Source organism: Bombus affinis, chromosome 3 (genome assembly GCF_024516045.1).
Source record: "Bombus affinis isolate iyBomAffi1 chromosome 3, iyBomAffi1.2, whole genome shotgun sequence".
Lineage (NCBI taxonomy): Eukaryota > Metazoa > Arthropoda > Insecta > Hymenoptera > Apidae > Bombus > Bombus affinis.
The window spans coordinates 16212033-16227061 of record NC_066346.1 but is presented as its reverse complement, the minus strand read 5'-3'; the positions used below and the strand labels follow the sequence as shown (position 1 = coordinate 16227061).

Here is a 15029-nt window from a genome sequence, read left to right as displayed (position 1 = left end):
TCATGCGTTTAAGCTATCAAGTCGAGTCGAGTAGACTTTCTAATTTCGTGGAAGATAAGTCGATTTCTAAGATAAGTCATTTCATAGAGAAAAGACCAGCTGCTAAGGATTCGCCGCCACGATGGCTAGAGCTTGGAATAGCTGCTGATTACTCCGTGGTAGATTTTCATGGAATTCGAGTACAGCAATATATCTTGGCTCTTTTAAACATCGTAAGTAATACCAAACGAAATTCTGTTATTATACTTAGATATAGAATACCTCCTCCTACATATGTACGCAAGCAACCGGGAAACATAGGGCAGAGTTATGCGTATCTCTGTATTTTCAAGGTACGCTACTTGCTTTCAAACATCTCGATCGTATATTCGGATGGAAGCTCTGTATTTTCTGTTTACACTGTTCAAAGCTTGCACGTATCTTTTAAAAAGTTCAGCGAATAATTTATCCGTAATGGAATTTTGTAATCGATTAATTTCAGCCATTCGGTAATTGGTTTTCCAATGCTGTTGAGATTAATAACGTACATTTCCTAAGATAAATATAACGAATAAAATTAATTTTTTAGGAAAATTATATAAGATACGATGTATTTACGAGAGTTTTGAATAATAATTTATTTGTATGGCTGTAATACTGTTTTAACGCCTGTTACATTTTCGTACGTATTTTAATCCTAGGTCAGTGCAATTTACATGGACCCATCGCTCGAATCCAACATGATTCTAGTGATCGTACGAATGATTTTATACGCGGAAAAACGAGACGTTATGGTAAGCGATTTCCATTAAATTAAATCATTTAACTAAAGTAGTAACTATCTGAGATACGCCTATGCGAGTGTCAATTATTTTATTTTCTACTTATCTGTACAGTGTATGGTATATAAATTATATAGGTCAAAATATCTGCGCATGACGTTCTAGATCGATAAAATGCAACGAGTTCCATTTTGTTAAATTGGACAACCGTGAACGATCCCTTGAAAACAAATTTCCAAACAAACAATTTTCACGGATCATTGACAAACCTCGCATTTATCGTGTATCCGAAATATCTGTATAATCGACTATTAAACCTTTTTCATCTCTTAAGAATCTTAATTTAATGTTATAGACCTATGATAATATCATTGATATACGACACTTGCGATTCCTTTTACTTTTCTTTTTCTGCTATTCTTCTCTGCTGTTGAATCAACATTTCAACATTTTTCAGGAAGATTAAAATACTAATAGCGTTACAAGTTACATTTGATTACAATCAACAACACGATTACTTGCACATATATTTATTATCATTGACGAATATTTATATATAGTATATAATGCATGATGTAATAATAAATATAATATATTCGTAATATTTGCTAGCTTTTATTAAGAAAATATTAAACGTTGTCGTAGGTCCGCCGTGGCGATGCCAGACGATCTCTCGAGAACGTGAACAAATGGAACAGAATGATGCTGTCCTCGAAGGACGTAAATCACGATGTTGCTGTATGGTTGACGCGATTAGATATAGGAGGTCCTTCCGGTTACGCACCTGTGTCAGGAGTATGCTATCCCGCGAGATCGTGCGCGTTAAATCGAGACGAAGGCTTGACCAGCACCTTTATCATCGCTCACGAAGTAGCACACATGTGAGTGTCCCACATGTTGGGATATCGTTGGCAAACTGAAATATTTATAACTGGCCTGGGTATTTACGCAGAGACCGTGTGCTATTTATTTATGCAAATACGTACTTTTACGAGAATAATTTGAAAAATGAAATCTCCATAGGAGAACTTATTATCTTTACCGAATATCACAACGAGTACTGTACTTTGAATCTGCCATAGATTTTTGCGTATTATGTGCGTTCTTGCATTCCTCCTTTCACCTACGATGGCTCTTAAACAAGAAACGATATCGTAACGAGAAATACAACTTAGCTGAGCATCCACTTTGGTTCCACTAGTGTTGTCCCATACGACTTTGTGTTTGACCTCGCTATTAGGGGACTTTTTACCCAACGTTTCCTTCATCGCCTTCACTACCTTCGATTTATCGAACTTGAGACTTAAACTGGCCGTTACTAAATCTTTCGGCTTCTTCGACATCGGTTGGTGTCTCTTCCTGAACCAATTCGACGGTGCCATAAAGGTCGAAATAGCGGCTTTCGAGGATCCGCTAAGCTTACTTTTAGCTCCGTGCAATGTCGACACGTCGAAGCTATTGGAACGGAAGCTCTTCGATCGACTTCCTTTCTGTTCGGTCGTTTTTCCGGGCCAGTTTGATTTGCTATCGTCCCGGGAACTCGGCGCTTCCTCGCCGCATCCGTTGATTTCCATCGCGGAAGACGCTAACGAGCTTACGATCGATATCAGATCCGTATTAGAGCAGACAATGCCCGCAGCACCGGAAACGGATGCACTCGCGGCTCTTGGCAGTTCCGAGACGCGCTTTCGGAGAGAAGACGTCGGCGAAACCGACGGAGTAGGCATTTCAGAGAATCGTTGTTTCGGCTGTTGAGTGTAACGTTGAGCGGAACTGTTACCCTCCAGCGGCTGTATTTCGTACACTTGCTCCGTCGACGTCCTGTACATCCTTAAGCGCACCTGGCAAACGGATTGCTTTTATTCGAAAGACAGTTTCTTTTTTATCATAATTCGTGCGTTATGATACATGTTTCGATGATTGAGCCGTTAAGCGTGACAAAGCGATGGAATTGTTTTGTACAGAAATTCTGGTTCTAAAATTATGTTAGGGATTCTAGGGCGTAATAACATCTTGGAACGCAAAGTTATCGATGTGTCGATGAAAGTTAAGCGAGCTTTATCGAAGCACACGTTCGAGTCTTTGGGCGATTGCTAGGAATACGCGTAATGTTCTTTTCTGTGAGCTGAAAAGTTGAACGACTATAAAAGGCGTTTGTAGAGGATTTGAAAGCGGAAGAAGAGGCAGATTATTTAATACATAATATCTTCCTTTATAATATATCTAATATCCTAATAATTAGATGAACGTAATACAAATGTTTAGAATCAGAAATTATCTGTTTATATAGAGATCTGTTTGATGCAAGATCTAAAATCAATCAAATCGGATTGTATGGATTGTGTATTTGTCTGTGTTAATCCTTTGACGTCGATACCAACGATGTATATAGCGAATGGCGGTTATCAGCCAAGATTATGAGCACGTATGCAAACAGACTATAATATTTTGCAAGTATGAAATGTCTTGGTATGGTACGCTTTAATCTATCCATCCAAGTCAAAATAAGTATAAAAATCGCGTGGCAATCAACATATTAAAAAAAAAAAAAAAAAGGAGAAACAGATGCTTCTATTTATATTCATATTAAAATGATACATATTTGTAATTTTCTGGTAAACTATATCGGTACTCGCATGAAAGTAGATATAGTCATTGAGATTGTGGCACTTTAAATCTCAAATTTAATTCTTCAACACGTTGAGTGTTTAGGTGTTTAGGTGTTTAGGTGTTTAGGTGTTTAGGTACGCAAATAGACTAGAATATTTTGCAAGAATGAAATGTCTTGGTATGGTACGCTTTAATCTATCTATCCAAGTCAAAATAAGTATAAAAATCGCGTGGCAATCAACATGTTAAAAAAAAAAAAAAAAAAAAAAAGAAAAAGAAAAGGAGAAACAGATGCTTCTGATTGTTTAGTGCATTTTCATAAAATCTTCTAAATGTTTAAATCTCATAGAATAAAAGGGAGAGCATACGTTTGAGTATTACATCAACTTTAGTTCATACATGTAACAACATATTATTCTGCACGTAACAGTTACATTTAATGAAACATTTATTTATCCAGTAAATCCATATTCTCTATTAAACGTTCGTTTATTAATAAAACTGCCATAATCGCATTGTTCGCTTCCTTAATTATTTTTCAAAGTATAACGATAATCAATGATGCAACAGAAATATCACGTAACATCCCAACAATCTTACATGAGATTTTAGCTGTTTTTACTAAACAAATTAAGTCATTATTAAAATAAGTCATTATAATAATATATATATGTCGGAGATGACAGAACGCCGGAACCTTCCCTTTGGAACTTTGGGAAGACCCCTAGTATTGAAATTTAGATTTCACCATAGCCGTATTAAGAAACTGTTGTCATTCGATCCGACTGTATTTATTTGAGATTTATGATAGTGAGCTCGAGCTCGAGACGACAATCAGTCGCCGAACGTAGCCGCGGTCAAAGGGATGATCGTTTTGTCTAACAAAGGCATGAATTAATTCTATAGCTCTTCTTAAAAGAAATACTTGGGACAGGGCACGACGGTAAACGTTTCAATGGTTTCTGCCCCGTGGCTCGCCACACGCAGACTTTGTCCTTCGGGTAAGATGATTGCCAGATGCCAACGCATCTTCACAGTATATGTTTAGCTGGGCGAGGACCCGCTACGAATATTAAGTTTCAATTATACAAAGTCTTTCAAATAGACAAATAGCCTGTGCTCCAACTACGGGAAGATAAGAGAAATCTATCCTTCCACGAACGACGCTTCCCGCTAGCAACTTTTCCCAAGGACAGCTAATATCTTTCTCTAACCACCAACATGGAAATGGACCAATTAACAGCAACGTCAATTTCCCTCACCCTTCGAACGAAGACTTTTCTCCGCGAATCCGATGATCTCGTGCCCTTAGGCACACCCATCATAGTTTTCTTCGACAGCGTCACCGCGACGGAGAGTCACTCTCTAGTGCGATCTCATCAGTAATCGACCTGTCTTTCGTATACGTAATAATTGCCCCTTTCTCTAACGTACAGTGTAACTTAGACGCTAACGAAGGGTAAAGTTCGTCATCCCGTTGACCGCGGATTCGTTATTGAGCCTAGGATCATTGTCATTTGCTTCTCGAGTATCTAATTATCGCGATTACTTGTCCAATTCCATCATAGTCATATTTGCACTAGTAAATATCTCCTCTATTGCATAATGATCACGTCTAGCGCCAATAGGGATTCGTTTCACGCCTTTAACCCTAACTCTAATCTTAACGCCAACCCGACATATATATATGTCGGATTGAAGTCAGGATTATGGAGATGGGCGTTTAATGAATTTTCATTAGAATTAGCCATTGTCGTGATACAATGGAGAGTTTATTAGCACGGGCTTATTAACAAGATTAAGCACTCGTAGCACTAGTGATAATGACCTTAGGTTCGAAACGAATCCGCGGTCACGGGATGGTAAACGTATGTTCTCGCACAGTTCAAGTCTAACTCTTTGTTAACTAGATGTGAGGTATTCACTGGTTGTAAGGTGGCACTGTCATTCGTCTATGAGATCGTACGAAAGACTGAATCTCCGTCTCGACGATGCCGTCGAGGAGAACTATAATGGGTGTGTCTAAGGACATGAGATCCTCGGATTCGTCAACGAAAGCTTTCGTTCCAAAGGCGAGGGAAATTAGCGCTGTTGCTAATTGGTCGATCTCCATATCGGCCTTTTGAAAGAGATGCTGGCCGCCCTTGAGGGGAGGTTGTTGACGGGGGGCAACGCTCGTGGAAGATAGGTTTCTCCTATCTTCCCGTAGTTGCAACAAAGTCTATTTGACGGACTTCGCTTGACTAAATCTTAAGATCTATAGCGGGTCCTCACGTTAGCTAAACATACGCCACAAAGGCATGCCGACACCCGGCGATCATCTTACCCGGAGGACAAAATCTGCGTGTGGCGGGCCGCGGGATAGAAACTATTGAAGTATTTACTGCCACGTATCGCTACGACTATTTCTTTTAAGGAGAGGTATAGAGTTACTCTGTGCCTTTGTTAGATAAAACGTTCATCCCTTTGACCGCGGCTACGTTCGGCGACTGATTGTCGCCTCGAGCCCAAGCTCATGATCATAAATCTCGAATAATCGGAGCGGCATTTGTTTAATCTTAGTTACAGAGTTGCGGTATTCCCGCGAATCCAAGGAGGAGTTCCGATGTTCTTTCATCTCCGACATATATATATATATATATATATATATATATATATATATATATAGAGGTTGCAAGGCATTTATTGCAAACATATGCTTAACGAAAAATTAGTATACAACATTAGTAGTAGTCTCAAACATACAATTAATCGCAGTAAATGTCCTGCGACTCTTACATACATTGTCATACTCGTTTGAAATTGTAATAATACGTTAATCTTGTCACAGTATCGATAGGATATCAAGATATTCTTAATAATATGTCCACAAGGAGTTTGCAGGGATATTCAAATATTTTCGCGAACCACTGTAATTTAGCACAAGAGCAGAAAATTCCAGATTTTTTAGTTCTCGATCAGAGTGAATGTTTATACAAGTAACATTCGCTATCTGTGTCCATATTTACCGAACATTTCTATTAAACCTGCGCCAAGCTCGTAGAATGCCTCAGGTCGTATATGAGATGTCAGTTTTATCAAACGAAACGGGACCAGCTAATGTTTAATCTCGTAAACTGAAGTTGCCAGCAGAGAAGTACGGCTCTATATAGTAATTGGTGAAGACCGTGAAACGCGAAAAATGAGAAAGAATCAAAAGGCGGGGGATATGACGAATCATGGCAATCCATTTTATTTTCCAGCCATCGATTAACGGCCAACGTTTAATTTCATTTTTTTCACAAAACTCAATTAGAATCGTCGCGACAATCGCTAGAAACCGCAGGCAAATCTGCCAACGTATCGATCGTAGCGGACGCCAATCCCTCTGCGTTAAATGAAATAACGAAATTCAAGATGTAAATTTCACGAAACTTTTCCTCTCGGACTTGTTCGCCAGTTGATGCTTCAAATACTACAGAATATAGCTATTTGCTTTTTGCTGGAAAGCTGAGCGCTATTTCGCTTAAACGTGAAACAGCGAGAATTTAAGTATTTCAAAGACACTGTCTATGGAAATCGCTGAAAATTCCAGCCATTTAATTTCACACTGACCTACTCCTGTTTTTTTAAATACTTTAGGAGAGGGCGCTACTCGTTACCATTTTATATAGCCATGAAGCGTTTAATCTTCGAAGGAGGATAATCTTAACAAGATACATCTCGGGGTCGATATTATCGGAGATGAATAAAAGTTTTTCGATTCTTCATATTTGATTTTTTAAGTAGAACTTTCCGTTGATCCTGGCTTGAATCTTCTTCTTTTTCGTGCACCCAAATGCTTATTATTAGATGAGAGCGATAGGAAGGTTTTTCGTGTTTCGCAACATTAAAGACAACAGGAAACGAGCTAATAAAATTGAAGTCACATAGCCCTTAATATATTTAATATGAGTAATTTTTTAAATATAGCCATCTATTAGCGTGCGTTTGAACTTTGCGTTTTTCTTTTTCGTGCACCTGAACGTTTTTTATTAGACTGAGTGGGACACGTGCCTAGGAAGCTTTCCGTGCTTCGCAACTTCAAAGTAAACAAAGGACATTTGACAAAGTCAACAAGCGACGAGTTAATAAAATTGAAGTTAAGATAGACAGAAAGATAATACGTATGTAGTATCTCTGTGGAAGATAATATAAAATGGAAACGTATTTGACGCAACAGAAATATCTTTCTGCAAATATAGGAGACGAGGAATCAATTTAGCAAAATAATTAAATAAAGTTATTGAGTCGCGAATTACACGCATGTAATACCAGATAAAATAACTTTAACTTAATAATCTTTGTTTCTTATATTCTCGTGAATAATAATTCTTTAATCGATAGTTCCATGGATATTTAGAATAATATCTACAAATTATTTAGAAATGCATAAAAATCCACGGTTTGTTTAATCGTATAGATACATACATAGATAGGTTGAAGGTTTATTTTGAAAATTCATTAGAAACCTAAGAAGTGAATTTATGAACTGCACAGGCGGATAAGTTTGAACGCGAGGAAGAGTGTGGTTCTTGAGTTCGATGATTTTTCCAAGTAACAGTCTTAATTCACGTGCGAATGTTAAATTGGAAATCTTTTAAGCTTTACGCAAATTATACACACGGTTTACACAATAAATATTTATAGAGGTGAAAATGATCTTTAAAACAATCCTTCGTATTAAAACCAAATATTTGAGTAATTCTTAAGGCGAAGATCGCGTATACAAACATTGAATATATTACATAGAGGAAACGTTGCAGAGTAACGTAAAATAATGTTCGTGATACAATTAAAGGCCGCGCTTAAACTAACAGTTCGATCGGGAAAATTCATTACCTTTTAAAAATTCAAATCCAATTAAACAGAATCCAACGAAATTGAATTTCCGCTTAAAAATCTTGTACAAGCCTTTAAAAATCAACGTATGTACCTACTTGTCGCTCTACAAATCCTCGCCGCTATAAATTTCCCTGTCTTAAAAGAAGTAGAAGATACAAACTATATAAACCACATAATTTTTATCGCTTTATATCACGTTGCTATTGTTGAGGTTATTCGGTATATAAAGAGAGAAAAACGCGTGGATAAAGTGTAAGATACAAAGTATATATTTGACTTGATAATGAAATACAGGAATACAATTTGAGCTGGTCCAGATCCGCACGCTAGCAGTGTTACTTTATGACTGAAAAACCCCGAAGCCAACGTCGCCTGTCTACAGTTTATGGTCTGCCTCCCTGCTATTCTTTTGTCTATGTGCTGTCGATGGCTTCAGCGCTTGAGAAAGCTAAAAAGACCAGATGTGGAGTTTTCCTAGAAGTGGTGACCACTTCAACAGCTATAATACGTTTTATATCACGCGTAATATAGTTTCGTAATATAGTAATATAGTTTCCAGCCACAGTGGCGTTACAAGGGCGAGACCATACGTGTCCTAATGGCGTTGTTTCGTTGATATTGTCACGTAAAATAAAAAGCAGGAGGCTCGAACGAAAAGAAAAAATTAAGATAACAAAAAAACAAGAGAATTTATTTCTGAATTTACACTGACTGCGATTTTGTTCTGAGCTCCAGCCGTGACTTTCCAAGACTGAAGCTCTTACAATTTGACTTTCGGTAACATCTGTTTCTTCTTTGTTTGTCATCCCTCAATATCCCCACTACCCTGTAGGCGTACGTGACCGTTGTCACACTTCTAGGACATTCGGTGGAAGGACCGTTAGGATACAGATGACTCATTAGGCACTTCGGCGATATACATTGTCGCCAAGGCCGCCACATCTCTATCTCCATTATCGGTCCATCGGATTTGAAGTATGCCGGTCGTGACATACCCCCCAGTTTAGATTGATCTTGGTCCTCTAAGATCGTAGTAGAATTGGTTGGATTTGTTTATAAATCGTAATTCCTATCCTGTGAATTTAAGACAACTAACCAAGGGTATTGTTACTAGTGCTAGGGTCAGCATTATCCTGGAAAAAGTACGTTTTCAATCGGTTACCATGTATCTTTTTCTTAATATTGTCGATAGATATAATGTAGTAAGGAGTTTTCACATCATTGATTCTATAGGGTCCTAACCATTCAATGTCCAACTTATCTCTTTTATGGTCATTGTGAATTAAAACAAAGTCTCCTTTCCTAAACACGGTCTGAGTTTTAACAATCTTTCTTTCTTGGTCTCGCTTGTAGCGTTGCTTATTTTGAATAAGTGTTTTGTGAGCTGTTTCCCAATATTTATTTAACTGTTTTTGCCAAAGTGAGTACATATCGTCATAGGTAAATGTGGGGAATTTGGATATTGCGGAAGGTAAGTTCGCTTTTCGCCCAAAAGTCAATTCGAAGGGGGAGAATCCTGTTCCTTCATGTTTTGCAGTGTTGTATCCTAAACAAATGAAATTAAGTACTTCGCCCCATTCTTTGTCATTGTCGTGTAACGCAGTACGAATCAAATCTTTAACCGAGGCATGTGTTCTTTCGAGGAATCCGTTACTCTGTGGGTGAAATGAAGTTGTTTTGATGTGTTTAATTTTAAAGGCCTCTTCAAATTTCGTCATTAAATCGCTAACAAAATTTTGTCCTTGATCTGTCAGAATCGTCTTTTGTGCCGAAAATATGTAAATATAGTGCTCAATGAGCGCGTTAATTATAGATTCAGTTCGTTGCGTTTTAAGGGGAACAAGGATTAGATATTTCGTAAGTTCGTCGTGAATTGAAAGTATATATTGATTTCCGCGTTTGGTTTTCGTCATCGGTCCTATGATGTCCATAGCGATTTTGTCGTTAGGGTGAAGTGGTGTGTCTGAGATCTGTGGGGACTCTTTGGGTCTGATACGTGTTAGTTTCTCCTTTTGACATGTGTCGCATGTCTTCACGAAGTTTTCTACTCTTTCAAAAAGGCCGGGGATTTTGAACTTATCCTTAATCCGTTGATACGTTTTCTGTATCCCTAAATGTCCTACAGTGTCGTTATGGTTTTCCTTTATTGTTTGTAGTATTTCGCTTTCGTCTAGTTTTAAGATGGGGTTGGGCGCATAAGTAATTTCCTTGTATGTGTCGTTAAAATATATTAGCATGAGTTTAATCTGTGTTTTCTCTAATTCAGTGAAATCGTTATTTCCTATGCCGATTTTTGTTGTATTTTTAAGAATTTTGTAAAGTTTTCTGATCCAAAGTGTCTCGTCGTATTCTCCTAAATCGTTTCGAGTTAATTGGTAAAATGTTTGATCATTCGGTTTAATTTCTATGAGTTTCGGGTTTTCGTTGTTGTTTTTCCATTCGTTGAATGAATTAGTGTGGTCAATTAATAGGTCGAGATTAACTATTTCGTTGCGAGTTACCGCGTGAACCCTAGATAAGGCGTCTGCAGCTGTATTATCTTTACCCTTTGTGTATTCGATTTCATAGTTATATTCTTCGAGTCTAAGTCTCCAACGAATCAGTTGACTAGAGAGGTCTTTGCAATTGTGTAGCCACTTAAGGGCTTGGTGGTCGGTTCGAATAATGAAGCGTCGTCCTAACAAGTATTGCCTAAGTCTTTTCACGGCCCATACGATGGCCAAGAGTTCCTTTTCTGTCGTGGTATAGTTTCGTTCGGGTGGGTTTAGTGTCCTTGAAATGTAACAGCAAGGATGACCGTCTTGTGACAGTATTGCTCCTAGTCCTTCGTTACTTGCGTCGGTGGTTAGGGTAAAGGTTTTGTTAAAGTCCGGATAAGCTAGTATTGGGGAATTACAGAGTTTGTCCTTTAAAGTATCAAAGCTAGTCTGGTGTTTGTCAGTCCAATGGAATGGTGTGTCCTTTTTTGTTAAGTCTGTAAGGCTTTTCGCGATTTTAGAAAAATTCCGAATAAATTTGCGGTAATAACCTGCTAAACCTATGAATGATTTAACGTCCGTGGCATTGCGGGGTAATCGAAAGTTTTTTACAGCGTCTAATTTCTTGGAGTCTGGTTTAACTCCTTCGGCTGAAACTACGTGGGCTAAGTATTCTAGTTCCGGTTTTACGAATTCGCACTTATCCGGTTGCAATTTAAGTCCTAATTCTCTGAGTCTCTGAAATACTATCGCGAGGTTTTCATTATGTTCGTGAATCGTTTTTCCGAATATCACTATGTCGTCCAAATAAACAAGGCAATATTTTCCTACAAGTCCAGTTAAGGCTCTGTCCATTAATCTTTGAAAAGTACCGGGTGCGTTTTTAAGACCGAATGGCATTCGATTGAAATGAAAGTGGCCTTGCGGTGTCGAAAAAGCGGTATATTTTTTGGATTTCTCGTTCATTGGAATTTGATGAAATCCTGAGGATAAATCAAGCGCCGAAAAGAATTTCGCGTTTCCTAGTTGTGTCAAAATGACGTCTATGTCAGGTAAAGGATAAGCGTCTTGTTCCGTGAGTTCATTTAGTTTCCTAAAATCAATGACTATCCTCCATTTCTGTTTTCCTGAGGCGTCTAATTTTTTCGGAACTACCCATACCGGAGAGTTATAAGGGGAATCGGATTCTTCTATGATATTTTTCTTTAACATGTCTTCTATTTGTCGCGAAATTTCGCCTCGATGACATTCCGGTGGTCTATACGATTGTGTGTTAATGATTTTATCTTTGGTTAATGAAATTGTGTGCTGGGTTAAATTAGTACAGGGCAAAAGGTCGGTTTCTAAATTGAAGATGTCAACGTAGTGGAGAATAATCTTTTCTATGGATTCGCGGATTGGCTTTTCAATGTGATCTGTTCTCACTAGGCTTTTTAGTTTTGATACGTTGGAAACATCATGAAAATTTTGAATATTACTAGAAATTTCAATGTTTTGCTCACCAGTGTTGATAAAACATACTTTAGTTGGTTTGCCTTCCAGATAGATTGTTTGAACTCTGTTTTCTCCAGGAGTTAATTGTATTGGTTTCTGAAATAAAATGGTTTTGTCATTTAGTCGGATTCTGTCATTGGATATTGGATAGTTATACTTCCCTAAACATGGTAGCCCACTGATTCCGTCTTCGATGATTGGGAAGTTGTCCGGTACTATGTGAAAGATGTGGTCTTGTCCAAAAATTCGTTTCGTTACGTATTCGTTCGTTTCGTATTTGTCACGTCCCATAGAAAATTTTTGTCTAGGCCCTATTTGTATCGCGTTGACAGTTTTGTTACGTTTCACTAGGTTTATCCCTGCTCCTGTGTCGACCAGAAATACTCGCTCTGTGGTTCGGGTTGACAAAGGTATTGTGAGTAATCTTCCCGTGGTGAGGTTGACTCGCGTCGTTTCGCGCGGCTCGTCTATACTCTGGTTCGATGTTACTTCTCGTGTTTCGTCCCTTTCTTGGACTGCTTGAATTCTTGCGGGTGGTCGGTCGTACTGGCTCGGTTGTAGAAAATTTTGGCATTTGTTGGCCATGTGTCCCAGCTTTCCGCATTTGAAACACTTCATTTGCGCGCGTTCAGCGGGTGGCCTATTCTCTACTCGGTCAAATGTGGTAGGTTTCTGAGCTACTAGTGCTTTAGGCGATCTAGATAGTGTATTAGATCGTCTTACCTGCATTGATTGATTGTTGAGGCGATTACTAGCGATTACATATTCGAAACTTTCCATCTTTGCATTTCTTTTCTGTCTCCCCTTTCTCACGAATACTTGAATACATGATTTTTTCAAATGCAATAAAAAAAAAAATAAAAAAAAATGCTAATTCGTATATTACAAAACTTCACAAAAATAATCGTAAGAATCTGTTCTATTTTTTCTCGTATATTTCCTTGTTTGGAAAAAGGAATAATTTATGACTTGTAATTTGTAAAATTACGCTAATAATATCAGTTTATTTGTACAAGATGGCCACCATACACATATTTGTCACATTAGAAAATATAGACCTAACCAAACAGGAATATTACACATTACAAGTTAACGTACATATATGTCGGAGATGAAAGAACACCGGAACCTTCCCTTTGGAACTTTGGGAAGACCCCTAGTATTGTAATTTAGATTTCACCATAGCCGTATTAAGAAACTGTTGTCATTCGATCCGACTGTATTTATTTGAGATTTATGATAGTGAGCTCGGGCTCGAGGCGACAATCAGTCGCCGAACGTAGCCGCGGTCAAAGGGATGAACATTTTGTCTAACAAAGGCATGAAGTAACTCTATAGCTCTCCTTAAAAGATATACTTGGGACAGGGCACGACGGTAAACATTTCAACGATTTCTGTCCCGTGGCTCGCCACACGCAGACTTTGTCCTTCGAGTAAGACGATTGTCAGATGCCAACGCATCTTCACAGTATATGTTTAGCTGGGCGAGGACCCGCTACGAATATTAAATTTCAATTACACAAAGTCTCTCAAATAGACAAATGGCCTGTGCCCCAACTACGGGAAGATAAGAGAAATCTATCCTTCCACGAACGACGCTTCTCGCTAGCAACTTTCCCCAAGGACAGCTAATATCTTTCTCTAACCACCAACATGGAAATTGACCAATTAACAGCAACGTCAATTTCCCTCACCCTTCGAACGAAGATTTTTCTCCGCGAATCCGATGATCTCGTGCCCTTAGGCACACCCATCATAGTTTTCTTCGACAGCGTCACCGCGACGGAGAGTCACTCTCTAGTGCGATCTCATCAGTAATCGACCTGTCTTTCGTATACGTAATAATTGCCCCTTTCTCTAACGTACAGTGTAACTTAGACGCTAACGAAGGGTAAAGTTCGTCATCCCGTTGACCGCGGATTCGTTATTGAGCCTAGGATCATTGTCATCAGCTTCTCGAGTATTTATTTATCGCGATTACTTGTCCAATTCCATCATAGTCATATTTGCACTAGTAAATATCTCCTCTATTGCACAATGATCACGTCTAGTGCCAATAGGGATTCGTTTCACACCTTTAACCCTAACTCTAATCTTAACGCCGACCCGACATCAGAAGTGGGATCAGTGCCGATTATAACAGTGTTAGAACTTACGACCATCGTGCGCGAGTAATTCAGTCGCTAGTGCAAAATCGAGTGTGAAACCTAACAAGTTTTCGCTACCACGTTTTAACCCTTAAAATCGCACGTTCCGACCCCGCTGCATGGGGCGCAGCTGTCAACCTGATTATGAAAGGAAACCATAATTTCAATAACGAGTGGCGAGTCGACTTCTACGTACTGGAAGCATCATTGGGTAGATCAAGTCATCTGGGTGAGTCGTTTCCATTTTACTCCGATTCGGGAGCCGAGCGTTCACTAATTAAAGAGTCCGTGGCCTCGAGATTTCTGGCAAAAGAATGACTGACATATTGGTAATGCGAGGAGTAGGAAATACCTGTATTAAACATACGCCTCCCATTTGTTCATCGTGTGTATTAATGATTTTTACATCGAAGATAATTTCTCATGTCCTTGCTGATAGTTATCTAAAATATGATATCGCGATTAGTTGCGGAACTCTAAGTCTGGGTTTTGACGTAACATTTACACAAAATAGCCTCGCTATGTGTAAAACGAAAATAATTAATGTCTGTAATGAAACCACTGCAAACGAGATCGTCGTTAATGAAGTTGACGCTGATGTACATGGTAATAATAAAAGTCGATCAATTTCGCTTCTCGACAAATTCAAAGATTCATTCGTTACGGGTTTCCTACGT

At 38.5% G+C, this 15029-nt stretch overlaps 3 protein-coding genes across 8 annotated transcripts in view; 1 reads left to right on the top strand and 2 right to left on the bottom strand.

Annotated features, from left to right (window-relative positions):
* LOC126914696 (uncharacterized) overlaps positions 1–15029 on the bottom strand; it is a 733243-nt gene that overhangs the window by 472041 nt on the left and 246173 nt on the right. The window lies entirely within an intron of this gene.
* The window catches only part of LOC126914733 (uncharacterized), a 64379-nt gene that overhangs the window by 12485 nt on the left and 36865 nt on the right, over positions 1–15029 (top strand). Inside the window, exons 2-4 of one of the 3 annotated variants that reach the window (XR_007709776.1) lie at positions 88–212; positions 681–773; positions 1407–1857. The exons of 1 other annotated variant lie outside the window; for it this stretch is intronic. The gene's annotated coding sequence lies outside the window, so the exon portion shown is untranslated. Of the gene's footprint in view, positions 1–87; positions 213–680; positions 774–1406; positions 1858–15029 lie in introns of those variants that run through there. One more of the 3 variants, XR_007709775.1, reaches the window with a different exon arrangement.
* The window catches only part of LOC126914757 (uncharacterized), a 53410-nt gene continuing 40125 nt past the window's right edge, over positions 1745–15029 (bottom strand). The window contains exon 3 of the mRNA XM_050719160.1: positions 1745–1936. Within this exon, the coding sequence (XP_050575117.1) occupies positions 1933–1936 (4 nt within the window). The 3' untranslated portion in view covers positions 1745–1932. The remainder of the gene's footprint in view (positions 1937–15029) is intronic.